Source organism: Dermochelys coriacea, chromosome 5, assembly GCF_009764565.3.
Source record: "Dermochelys coriacea isolate rDerCor1 chromosome 5, rDerCor1.pri.v4, whole genome shotgun sequence".
In the NCBI taxonomy this organism is placed as follows: Eukaryota; Metazoa; Chordata; order Testudines; family Dermochelyidae; genus Dermochelys; species Dermochelys coriacea.
Window position 1 is genome coordinate 22,965,727 of NC_050072.1, and position 13,042 is coordinate 22,978,768.

General features: G+C 44.6%; 1 protein-coding gene across 2 annotated transcripts; it reads left to right on the forward strand.

The window, feature by feature from the left end:
• The first annotated feature begins 7,162 nt into the window (after positions 1-7,162).
• Positions 7,163-12,796, forward strand: PMAIP1 (phorbol-12-myristate-13-acetate-induced protein 1). Of its 2 annotated transcripts, XR_005293278.2 has the most exons (3): positions 7,163-7,301; positions 9,069-10,115; positions 10,519-12,796. XR_005293278.2 is itself a non-coding variant. In XM_038403899.2 (2 exons), exons 1-2 carry the CDS (start codon positions 7,247-7,249, stop codon positions 9,179-9,181), a joined length of 168 nt encoding a protein of 55 aa, XP_038259827.1. In that variant the 3' UTR covers positions 9,182-10,334. The 2 variants fall into 2 exon arrangements, 1 of the variants encoding a protein (XP_038259827.1); XM_038403899.2 differs by lacking the exon at positions 10,519-12,796 and having other exon boundaries at positions 7,247-7,301; positions 9,069-10,334.
• Positions 12,797-13,042: the final 246 nt, after the last annotated feature.

The following is a 13,042-nucleotide window of genomic DNA, read 5'->3' on the forward strand; positions in this document are numbered from 1 at the left end:
TGCCAAAAAACCCATGATGCTGCTGCTGCTGCTGCACTAGCTTTGGGGGAAGTTTGCCGGGATCTGTACTTTAGGTTTTAAGCTCTATCTCTTTTTCAATGCAGGAGGCTTTTGGTAAATAAGAAACAGTCAACGTTAGCCTCAGTTTCCCTCTCACCGGAAGAAAGGTGATTTATACATTTTGTGCATAACATCCCCGTGCTGGGTTAACAGAGGGAAACAAACTAATTCCAAACGTTCCACGGGTGTGTCCGAGTCGGGCAGATGGCATCCTCAATCCCACTCACCCTCAATCCACACAGCCAGAATGGGGGTCAGAACAGGCAGGGCACAGCCAAGAGTTACTGCAAAGTACCCAGCCCCCTAGCCCTATATACTGTGGCCAGAAATGCAGAGTGACTGGCCCCCTAAACTGCTCTCTGGCCTCTGCATCAGTCATGGAACATAACTGTGCCAGTAGCTGTGCTGCCGCTGGCTGATGGCCACAGGTTGTGTTATTTGACACACCCCTCTGAGGGGGGTGAAACACACAAAGCATGCAGGTTTCAGAGTAGCAGCCGTGTTAGTCTGTATTCGCAAAAAGAAAAGGAGTACTTGTGGCACCTTAGAGACTAACAAATTTATTTGAGCATAAGCTTTCGTGAGCTACAGCTCACTTCATCGGATGCATTCGGTGGAAAATACAGTGGGAAGATTTATATACACACACAGAGAACATGAAACAATGGGTTTTATCATACACACTGTAAGGAGAGTAATCACTTAAGATGAGCCATCACCAGCAGCGGGGGGGGGGGGGGAGGAGGAAAACCTTTCATGGTGACAAGCAAGGTGGGCCATTTCCAGCAGCTAACAAGAACATCTGAGGAACAATGGGGGGGTGGGGTGGGGGGGAGAAATAACATGGGGAAATAGTTTTACTTTGTGTAATGACTCATCCATTCCCAGTCTCTATTCAAGCCTAAGTTAATTGTATCCAGCTTGCAAATTAATTCCAATTCAGCAGTCTCTCGTTGGAGTCTGTTTTTGAAGCTTTTTTGTTGAAGTATAGCCACTCTTAGGTCTGTGATCGAGTGACCAGAGAGATTGAAGTGTTCTCCAACTGGTTTTTGAATGTTATAATTCTTGACGTCTGATTTGTGTCCATTCATTCTTTTACGTAGAGACTGTCCAGTTTGATCAATGTACATGGCAGAGGAGCATTGCTGGCACATGATGGCATATATCACATTGGTAGATGCACAGGTGAACGAGCCTCTGAAGCATGCAGTGGGGGTATTAACCTGCACATTTGACTGCAGTCCTTACTGTGGGTGGACTATGCAGTCTCAGATCCTAGCAAATACCCCTCATGGCCACTCACTAGGACTGCTGTAAGGAGAGTCCAAGCCTCTGCATCCCTGGACCCCGGGTGTTTAAGCTTCCTGAGTCGCAGCAGGCTGCAGCATTATTTCCTCCCAGACCTACTTTGGCACATTATCGGAGCACCGACTCTCAATCTACTACCACTTCACAGAAATGGAACCCACCTGCCCTAGGCCTCGAGGACCAGCACCAAACCCCAAGACACCCCAGTTGCTTGAACACATTCCCTTCTAGAGCTCCGCCCCAAAGGTGGGAAAGTTTTGGTTTACAGCTGAACTCCGCAGAGGTACACAGGGAAGCAGTAAAACATATACAGATGCTTTGCGTAAGTCTAATACATTATCACTCTTTATACTTAATCCAATAAAGCACAGGAGAGTACAGATCATACAGATCAATAAACAGTTACACACATTTCGTTGCCTCACAACTTCAGGGAGGAGCTGGGGTCACAGTCTCTTGCAGTACTTGGGGCCATCCAGGCTCAGGAAAGGAAGCAGGGCCCTTACGTCTCATGAAACTGCTACATGCTGTCTCCAGCCCATAGCTTCCTCTTCCTATCTAGCTCTCCCTGTGTTCTTATGTGTTCCCTTATTTAACCCCCTCCTGGCTGCCTACGGAAACCCCAGACACCTGGCTGCTTTTGTTCTTCTCCTACCTTCTCCTCTCCTTCCAGACACAACACTGGTCTTCTAAGGATGAAGCTATTCTTTAGCATAACTATTGTGATTAAAATGCCATAATTAACCATAAGTGTTTCCCATTGTCCTTGTCTGGTGTGCACCTGCTACAGGTCCTGTCAGCAAGGGTGGCTCCACATACATATAGGCAGTCAGGAGACAGCAGTTTTAATAGAAACAATTAGCATCTAGAATTTATGAGTTTGTACAGACCCTTTCCCAAATGGTCACTGTGACAGGTATGGCAATTTCCTGGCCAAACCTTACTGAATTACATTTAAGTATTTTAGGAGTTCATTGTATTAAAAGGGCAAACGTTAATGTGTTACTGTGGGACTGTGTATAACTTCTTTAAGGGGGACACTGGACTAATGTCAACCCTGGGAAGTGCTATGAGCTTCAAAGGACTATTTGAAACAATGCACTAGCCAGGACAGAACTTTTAGTGGAGTGGGTTTCCTAGGAAATACTTGGGAGGAGGGGAATGCAAATTACCTACCTCTGGACCCATCATTTCAAAGCTGTGCTTCGAGAAGAAACTCTTTGCTGATCACCTGAGGCCCAAACTGGATAAGAGTGACTCACAGATTCGGGGGGAAGAGGGTGCTTGTTTTCAGCTAACAGCTTTTATAAATTTATCACCACAGTAAAATTCCTGTGTAGCTTTGAAGGACTGTTCAGCAGCCAGCGCCCTTGTTGGAGTAGCAGGATGATCTCTGGTAATTTTTTTAGCATTCAGGTAGGTTCTTGTATTCGTTTTAATGTGTTTTCTCTATAATGCTTTTATCTGAAGAATAAATGTGCTTGCTTTGAAATAACTGGGTGGTAAACTTAACTGCGAGCAATTACACCATTTATAGCCTCTGGAGAAAAGCAAAGCAGACCTGTTTAGGCACTCTGACTTTGCTGGGCAATTCATGATATAGGCAGGGGACTGCACAGCCTGGAAATACAGTGGTCAGAAGGGAGATGCACGTCTCCACCAAGAGAGGTGAGGGCTGAGCAGCCGGAAGCCAGTGGCTGCCCTTGCTGGACCACGGAGCGGGAATATAGGTGCCGTTGCCCTACACTGTGAGAGTTACACCATGCCACTTAATACACTTGCACCCTGGCTCCTTCTCTCCTGCCCACTCTTCTTGCATGATCTATTAGCTGTCTGGATGCTGTGGTGGAGGGCGAAAATGCAGATAAATCCTGGTGGGAGTGGGATGGATCCAAAATTCCTTCTTTTCCCTGCTGTCTAAGCCCATGACAACTTTCTCTGAAGTTTGGCCTCCCGTGCACAGCTAGGGAAAGTGTAGGGGGTTAGTATACTGTGCTATCATCAAAATGCCAGGAGAAACATAATTATTTACAGAGGAACCATTCTTCTTCACCCAAACTGCATTATCACTTTGAAATACAGACCCAGGCCTTGGTGTGCAGCTTTTTTAAAAATAACTTCAGACAATAACAACACTTACACAATCAGCAAATGGACATGTCATCTAGTTGATGATCAGATTTACCAGCTCCTAAAACTTGATTTCCCTGACAGTTCTGAAGAACTAGTCTCTTCAGATAAGAGGAGTCATAAATTTCCAAGGGTATCCCCCTTTAAATGAGATTCTCTAGAAATGAAAGCATGGAGCAAACAGAGCACTCTGTTAGTTAATGGAAGTGTGTTCCCAGAGTTAATGACTGAAGTGTGGGAGGTACTTATTGCTGCATATGTATCTCAAAGCGACCACGAAGTTTGGCAATAGGAATGGCAAACAGCTGTGAAACCTACTAAGAGAACAAAAAGAATATTCCTTTATCTGATCAAATGCTTCTTAGTTAGTAGCTCCTTATTGGTCACAAAATAAAAATTGGATCTAAAAAACAAACAAAAAGACCTGAAACAAACACAAATCTGTCAAACAAAAATCAGCTTACCCTGAATGGAACTTTTATATACTGTCCACTAGGGACTTTGCTCTTGATAATCTAGTTCATGTTGAAGGTGCTCACATACTGTGGTGATGGGTGGCATTATAAACCAGACAGACCGCCGCAGACGTCAATAAGCACCAAAACAAGGGTAGCCCTTTAAATTAAAAACAGGTGGCCCACCCCAGTTGAATTTTAATTTTAATAGGATTACAAAAGACCCTTCTAATTATAAGCCTTGGGCCACCCTAAACTATCCCTCTGCCTACTTGGTGTTTGCATCCTTCCTTATGTTAGGGAAATAAACCTGTTCCTGTTTCTTGGTGAATACAGTCTTATCAGCAAAGAACAAACTTCTGTGGGGAGGGGAAGGTGAGAGTGGGTGCAAGGTTACCATCCCTCACTCCCAGGGTTGTTACGGGGCAGGATTTTAGACAAGGTCTCCGCTGAGCCATAGGCTGAAGTAATGGCTAACACACTTGCCAGCACACCATGGCTCCAAGTGGACATGGTCTACTCACTTGGACCATGGTTACTCTCCCATCTCCCTGTCCATATGCTGCTTTGGGCCTACTAACTTTGTACAGAAGCAGAAAGGTACATTACACAACATGTTCACATGAGCTATGCTGCCCTAGGCCTGCAAGATGGGTCAGGCATCCTCTGGGGGGAGGAGGAAGAGCCCTCAACTCCACTCCTTCCTTCCCCCACTCAGTGCGGTAAGGACAAGATTTTGCCCAGTGTGTTTCAAAAGCCAGCTTATGCTGTTAGACAATCAAAGGTGTTGCTGAGATTAAGCTATAATGGGTGAAATCCTGACCCTATTGACATCAATGGGAGCTTTGCCATTTACTTCATTAGGGCCAGGACTTCACCCAATGCATGCAGTATATATAATAGGTTAAATGCCTCTGAATTGAGCCAATATAAATGGCCTGCTAGCCAAGTATTTTCAGTTGCCACTAATATAGTCAGCATCTCCAGGTATTTGGAACCAGAGGCTGTGATCACACAGAGAGAATTATTATTTCTCATCAACCACCATAGACACATATTACAGTCTGGCATTTTTCTCTGATTAGCAACTGCTTTGAGGGGTGTGGCTGTCATTTTCTCTGTTAATGCCTTTCAGTGACAAATCTGCTTTTTGTTGTTTTTTTGGGATGTCAGATTGTTCATCCTGCTCCTTGTGTCAGTCTGTTTCCCTTGCTGTTGGGTATTTACCCTAAAAACAACTGTTGGGCCTACACACCTCAAAACTCCAGTTAATAACTTTCCAGGTGCAATGTTTATAGAGAAAGCAAAGCAGTGACTCACGCACAATGCTGTCCTAAAATCATATAAGAGTGAAAGGATCATACTGGTGACTTTAAGGCTTCAGAGCCGATTCCTCATGGAACATTCACTAATGTTATTGATTTCAAAACGTCAGGGTGATTAAGAAAGAAAAACAACTGTATCATCTCATCAAGTACATAGACATCCCAAAATGTTCACATAGATTGTGGGTATGGCTAAGAAATACAAAATCTAGCACATTTCAAGTGTGATCTGCACATTTCTTTGGACAGAGTCTGTGGTACTACAGGTTTCAGAGTAGCAGCCGTGTTAGTCTGTATTCGCAAAAAGAAAAGGAGTACTTGTGGCACCTTAGAGACTAACAAATTTATTTGAGCATAAGCTTTCATGAGCTACAGCTCACTTCATTGGATGTAGCTCACGAAAGCTTATGCTCAAATAAATTTGTTAGTTTCTAAGGTGCCACAAGTACTCCTTTACTTTTTAGGTTGTAAGGTATTTGTGGCAGGGCCTGTCTTATCTCTCTGTGATTAGCACATTGTCAGCTTTAATAATAAGTCAATAATAATGTGATGCTCCTAGATCATTAATCAGCTGAGTGTTGGTCCTGGTGGAATAGGATACATGTGCAAACATGATCTTTTAAGAATTGCTCATTCCTCCCTTCGCTCTAGCCCAGCGTTGGCAGTAGGGGAAACTAGGCAAGCTAGACTATGTATGTTCATCCTAGCCAGGCACATCATACATTGTCACTCAACGTAAAACTGCGCTCAGTGCTCAACATGATTTAATTTACTAAATGCATCCGATGAAGTGCGCTGTAGCTCACAAAAGCTTATGCTCAAATTAATTTGTTAGTCTCTAAGGTGCCACAAGTCCTCCTTTTCTTTTTTGTAAATTCACCCAGTTATTAAAACTCAGGGCACACAGAGCTCCCCCATTGACATCCTTAAACCACCCCGCTACGAGCAGCGGTAGCTAAGTTGGCAGGAGAGCGTCTCCCATCAACATAGCACTGCCCAGGTGAGCTGTAGCTCACGAAAGCTTATGCTCTAATACACGTGTCAGTCTCCAAGGTGCCACAAGTCCTCCTTTTCTTTTTGCGAAGACAGACTGACACGGCTGCTCCTCTGAAACCTGACTTCGGTTGGTGTAACGTATGTTGCTGGGGTGTGGGGTTTTTTTCACACCCCTGAGCCACATAAGTTACACTGACCAAAGTGCTGGCATAGACACAGCCTAAGCCAAGGTGGGGCTCCTCTGGGCCAAGTCTTCTCCAGATGCGCTGAGGACCACGCAAGATGCGGGCCCCTATGCGGCAAGTGCTTTCTGCAGCCTCACCCGAAACGGTGCCCCGGGGCCGTGCTTAGACACCTCGGCACTAGCAATGCCTCATGTGGGCTAGATCAGGGCTTGCCCTCTCACGCAGCATTTCCCAGCGCCCTAGGGCTCAGCGCTTCAGCGGCGCGGGGCCTGGGGCCGCCGCGTTGACAACACGGCGGGGCTGAGGTTAAGCCCGGCCGGCGGCTCTGGCGCAGGGACCCTGCCCCGCTCGCCGGCTCGGAATCCAACCATCAGCACCCGCCGCCGCGCTCCAGCCCGCCTCCCCTCGGCAGCGCGCCACGGGGCGGGGCGGGGCGGGGCGGGCCGCCGGTTCGCGCTCCGCCTCGGGCAAGTCCGGACGTGCCCGGTCCCGGCCGCAGACACGTGCCCCAGCGCCATGCCCGGGCGCGGAACCAACTTGTGGCAGCACGCCGGGCATCCTCGCCGCCGATTGGCTGAAGGCCCAGGGGGAGGGATTCCCTTTTGTTTTCCCTACCTCATCCCCGGCGAGGAAATCCCCGCCGGCCCAGGGGCTCCCTTTATCGCGCCGCGGCGAGTCGCAGGCAGCCAGAGCCGTGCACACGGGCGAGAGGAGAGCGTCGCTCGGCCCCGTGCCGCTGCCCGCCCCCCGCCTGCTCTGATCTCCCCGCGGCGGCGGGCGACGCGAAATGATGCCGGGGAAGACCCTGCGCAAGGGTGCGCCGCAGAGCCCCGCTCCCGCAGGTACCGCCCCGTGTCCCCCCCCCCCCCCCCCGGGGCCGAGCCTGGCCCCGAGCGCCCTGCGAAACGCGCTGGCGTGAGATGATCGCTGGGGTGGAGCGATGCGGGGAAGGGGGTTGAGTCAGTTTCGCCTTCTCGTCTTAGCAGGCTGCCGCGGGAGCGGTTTTGCTTTCTGTTCTTGCTCGGGTTCCCTTTGGAGCGGCTCAAGAGTTCCCTCTTGCCGGGGAGGGGGGGGGATTCAGAAAGAGGATTTTTTTTTTTTAATTTCTAACTGACGGTGTCAGCGAGAGGGACAACCAGGAGAACGCCGTAGCCTGATTTCGAGCTGTTGCTAGTAGATGCTCCCTGCAGCCTGCGCTAACACAGGGCTGGGCGGTTCAGCTCTTCTGCCCTCTGAGATTTGAACCCGTGGAAAACAATAAGAAAAGGAGGCCCTTGTGGCACCTTAGAGACTAACAAGTGTATTAGAGCCACAAGTCCTCCTTTTCTTTTTGCAAATACAGACTAACAGGGCTGCTACTCTGAAACCCGTGGAAAACAATGTTTCAGCGGCGATCACGAGAGCTGGGGCCGAGGCACCCCCTTCGAGTCTCGCTTTGAACCCCCCCCCCAACTCAGGGAAGTGTGGCGCCGAGCTTGTGGTTTCGACCTTCTGACCCCCTCAAACACCGGGGACTTTGGATGGGGGGGGGGGGTTCAGCTCAGGATCATTTCTAATGACCGCTCCATAAATACTGACGGCGAGCTCGAGTCTGGGCTCCCCGCGGGAACTGGATTCACCCAGAGAACAGGTTTCAGAGGAGCAGCCGTGTGAGTCTGTATCTGCAAAAAGAAAAGGAGGACGTGTGGCACCTTAGAGACTAACACATTTATTAGAGCAAAAAGAAGAGGAGGACTTGTGGCACCTTAGAGACTAACACATTTATTAAAGCAAAAAGAAGAGGAGGACTTGTGGCACCTTAGAGACTAACACATTTATTAGAGCAAAAAGAAAAGGAGGACTTGTGGCACCTTAGAGACTAAGACATTTATTAGAGCAAAAAGAAGAGGAGGACGTGTGGCACCTTAGAGACTAACACATTTATTAGAGCAAAAAGAAAAGGAGGACTTGTGGCACCTTAGAGACTAACACATTTATTAGAGCAAAAAGAAGAGGAGGACTTGTGGCACCTTAGAGACTAACACATTTATTAGAGCAAAAAGAAGAGGAGGACTTGTGGCACCTTAGAGACTAACACATTTATTAGAGCAAAAAGAAAAGGAGGACTTGTGGCACCTTAGAGACTAACACATTTATTAGAGCATAAGCTTTCCTGAGCTACAGCTCACTTCATCGGAATCCCGCCTTCGCGGAAGCACCCGAGAAGCCTCTTTAACAATACGATCTAGCGAGACCCAAGTAGTCATGCTTTGGGGCTTGTCGTTTGAGCAGTGCAAAGTAAAAAAAATGTTCAAAAAGTATGACTGGCACTTAGAGTAACATGGCTCTTGGGGGATGGGAACATTTTATTGCTTTCCCCAGTCCCAACAAGCAATTAGAGCTAGTAAAAAATGTTTTTTAAAGGTTTCTGGGGGTGGGGGGTATTTAAACATTTTAAATTTCTATTACCAGCGCTGTAAGCACCTGTACACCTTTACAAATCTCTTACTTTTTGGGGTAAAATGTTTAACTTATAGACATGTATGATTTATATAAGAGCCAACCCCTATAGCCAAGAAAGTGTACGGAATTCACAAAGCTGATGACTGGTTTTCCTTTGTGTTTTACAGCACAGGAAGCTGTGACCCAGTGCTCTTTGCAACTACGCAAAATAGGAGACATATGCAACCTGCAGCAGAAGATTCTTAATGTTATTACAAAACTGTTCTGCCCAGGAACGTGAAAACTCTTTGGGAGATGTCAAACAGAAGAGGAAGGAAGGAAATAATGGTTTTGGAAAATATGGTCTTTACAAGCTTGTAATAAGTAACTTGAACAAGATGAGAAGTTGGAATGAGCTGAATTCATTACTTACTGCTGCCTGTTCCCATTGAAGGAAGGCTGTTGAAATAGGATTTCTCTGGAGAGCCGGACATATGTATTGGCTGGTGGATGTCAGTATGGGGGAAAAATTACAATTAACCATTCCAAAGATTGACCTGTGAAGTGACTTGGAAGAGCAAGGAACCTTCTCATCTGACAAGGGTATCAATGTTCTGGTTCAGGAGTTGCATCTAGTTCTATGTCACTTTGAGCAACAGGCAGAAGATACCGGTTACCTCCAAACACTGGATTGGAATGTACAATGAAAACCAGTTTCTAAGTTCTTGATTGTTTTTGTTTTCTAAAACGTAGACTCTATTGTACAAACCTGGTGTGGAGCCTAATCTTATTTTTGTTTGTTTGTTTTGATTGTAGCACATGTACAAGTGATGTTACTGGTTACGCAGATGTTTCTCTAAGGAATAACACTGTAATTCTGTTAATTATGAGGTTGCTGTATGGATCTAAGATGTATATATGTGTATGAAAAGAGTATTTCATGGAACTTAAAGAGATGACTTATGGCTTATGCACCAGAAATAGTGCAGATGACTATTCAAAGGGTGCCATAAAGACTGCATTAAAACAGATTAAAGGAAGCACAGTAGTTTATGGTGATTAAGAAAGTCCTTCATGCAGTCAGTACTCTAAGAAAATTATTCAATAAGAAAAATGCATACATTAAAGCATATCTTACATAGCAAAGTAAGATGATTGGCAGGTATATGAGTTTGGGGGAGATTCCTTCACAGCATCAGAAGGAATATTCAAACAGAATAAGCTACTGTTGGGAGGTAATAAAATTACTCTAAAAACAAATCGAAAGTTAAACTGAAATGGAATCAGTGGTTTTCTGGAGAAAAAACTTGAATTATTTTTCAAAGAAAATAACTGCTCAGATTAAGAGAGATGTCAATAAAACTGAATGTTACAATTGTTACAGGAAAGTAATGTATTGCTTCTAAATGAAAGCTGAGACCTTGACTGGAAATAAAGGATAAGAAAAAAACTCAGCTCTTATTTGGTGTCAACCTCATTTTTGTTTGTAATGATGAAGATGCTGTTATTTTGTCTAATGATGTGATATGTTAGTGAGATGATTGTTGCATCCTTATTGAAAAGCAACATTGCCCTGGCTTGGAGGAGAGACTTGTTCTGCACTTCAGTCCATTAGAAAGCAACTTTTCTAATAAAAAGGTAATAAAATTACTCTAAAAACAAATCGAAAGTTAAACTGAAATGGAATCAGTGGTTTTCTGGAGAAAAAACTTGAATTATTTTTCAAAGAAAATAACTGCTCAGATTAAGAGAGATGTCAATAAAACTGAATGTTACAGTTGTTACAGGAAAGTAATGTATTGCTTCTAAATGAAAGCTGAGACCTTGACTGGAAATAAAGGATAAGAAAAAAAACTCAGCTCTTATTTGGTGTCAACCTCATTTTTGTTTGTAATGATGAAGATGCTGTTATTTTGTCTAATGATGTGATATGTTAGTGAGATGATTGTTGCATCCTTATTGAAAAGCAACATTGCCCTGGCTTGGAGGAGAGACTTGTTCTGCACTTCAGTCCATTAGAAAGCAACTTTTCTGTTTGTATATTTTAAAAGCCCCAAGAATCAACTGCAAGAGATGGTGCAACTACCATGTCTAAGCCAAATTAATCAGTGTCTTAAACGATGGGCTAAATTATACATAGGATGTCAACTAGTAGGAAAATGGATGTAAGTGACGAAATAATGTAACTTGCTTAGGTTTGGTATTCAGAGGGTGTGCAAAATAAGTATCAGTGTCAGGCTGAAGGAAGATGTAGCAAAAAAAGTAACTTGAATTCACACACTCTTGCTTCTACTACACTTTCCTCTTGCATGTAAATTACATCTGTCTTATATACCTTCTGAATGCCAGATCAGTGCAAGTTAAACCATTTCACTGCTTGCATCCATTTTGGGCTCCCTTGTCCTTCGTGTGCAATTCATTCCACGCTAAGACACCAATGAATTTGTGCCAGGGGTTCCCAAACTTGGGTTTGCCGCTTGTTCAGGGTAAGCCCCTGGTGGGCCGTGAGACATTTTGTTTACCCGAGTGTCCACAGGTACAGCCACTCACAGCTCCCGGTGGCTGCCAGAGGCGCGGGCCAGGCCACCGCTTCCCACAGCTCCCATTAGCTGGGTACAGCAAACCATGGCCACTGGGAGCTGCAAGTGGCTGTACCTGCGGTCACTCAGGTAAACAAAGCATCTCGCAGCCCGCCAGGCGCTTACCCTGAACAAACCGCCAACCAAGTTTGGGAACCCTTATTTGAGCCTATGATCTTGGATAAATCTGCTTTCTTTCATGAGGTTTTCATTGTAAAGCTCTTTTTAATATCCCAGGACCAAGTATCCAGTGATCTGATTTGCTGACACTGATTTCATTTGGTATAATCTCAGCTGCTGGGTTTGTTTGTTTTTCTGATGTATAAGAGGCACATTCCCAGTAAAGGAACTTTTGCATTGGCTTGAATGAGAGCAGGAGCAGGCCCAACTATAGCAAGGTTTCCTTTTCCTATGGGCCATCAGATATTGTGTTCTCAGTGAGAACGTAGCATTTCAGGATGGTGTTGTTTTATCCACAGTGCCACAAGCTAATGTGACAAACATGAACTTGTCTCCCTAAAGGTACAGAGTCCTATCTCATTCAGAAGCACCTTTTCAGGTATTAAAGGGTGACTGTTGTTTTCATTTCTGTTATGTCAAATTTTAGCTCCATGAATAACTCCATGAGACTAAGCAAAGCTGTTCATTCACGGTTTGATCTAACAGCCACTGAATTCAATGGAAAGACTCCCACTGGTATCCATGGAGTTTGATCACAGTCTTAGGTAAAACTCTAGTGAGTTATGTCAGACTAAGAATCTCAAGAAAATGTAGTATTAAGGAACTGTGGTGTTGCTAAAATACACTCAAATTAAGGTGTTCAGCTCAATGGGGGCAGCCTTACAGTTAATTAGGATGCTAGCCAAGGTTTCAAATGGCCTGTCAGTAATTCTAGGCTGTAAACAGCAAAAATACTAGCATAAAGCTATGGGAATGAACTATGTAAATGTCACAGGGACATTTCAGCTAGGAATTGCAGCACTTTATTGTATAGATGTCTAATGGCAATGTTTATTTTTCATGGAATGTTTTTATGTTGCTAAATTCTATAGTGTGTTTATTTGGTGATAGTTTAATGTGACGTCAATCAAACTGTTTACAGTGAATTCAAAAGCAGATTTAGTTCAAAGTGATTAATATCTGTATCAGTTTGATCATGTGATCTGTGGGTAGCGTTTCCTTGCATTACTTTTCAAAATGATGTGCCATATGACTGTATCAACATGAGATTGTTTTTCTCAAGGCATTTTTTTGGGGTTAGGGACAGATGTTTTGTTATATATCCCAATAAAGTGTGTCTGTTGTTATCTTGTTAAGATAATAAACATGATGTGTTTGCAAGCAAATTATTCTTTGTTGTAAAATCTGTTTTCTGAGGATTCTGAATGAATGGTCATATGCCAATTCCTTCTGAATTATTAGGAGTTTAAGGTCACATACTCAGTCATTAGATACCTTGCAGGAGTCTTGATATATTGGATTTTATTTATGAGCCCTTGGATATAAGTTATAACTAGGGTCACCAGAATTCAAAATGAGAAAGCAGGACACTTATTTTAAATATCGGTTAGTGAGTATTTGCA

Coding starts and splice junctions, on each gene's coding strand:
- PMAIP1 (XM_038403899.2), top strand. CDS start 7,247: ATGATGCCGGGGAAGACCCTGCGCAAGGGTGCGCCGCAGAGCCCCGCT. Junction 7,302..9,068: donor GCAGAGCCCCGCTCCCGCAG/GTACCGCCCCGT, acceptor TGTGTTTTACAG/CACAGGAAGCTGTGACCCAG.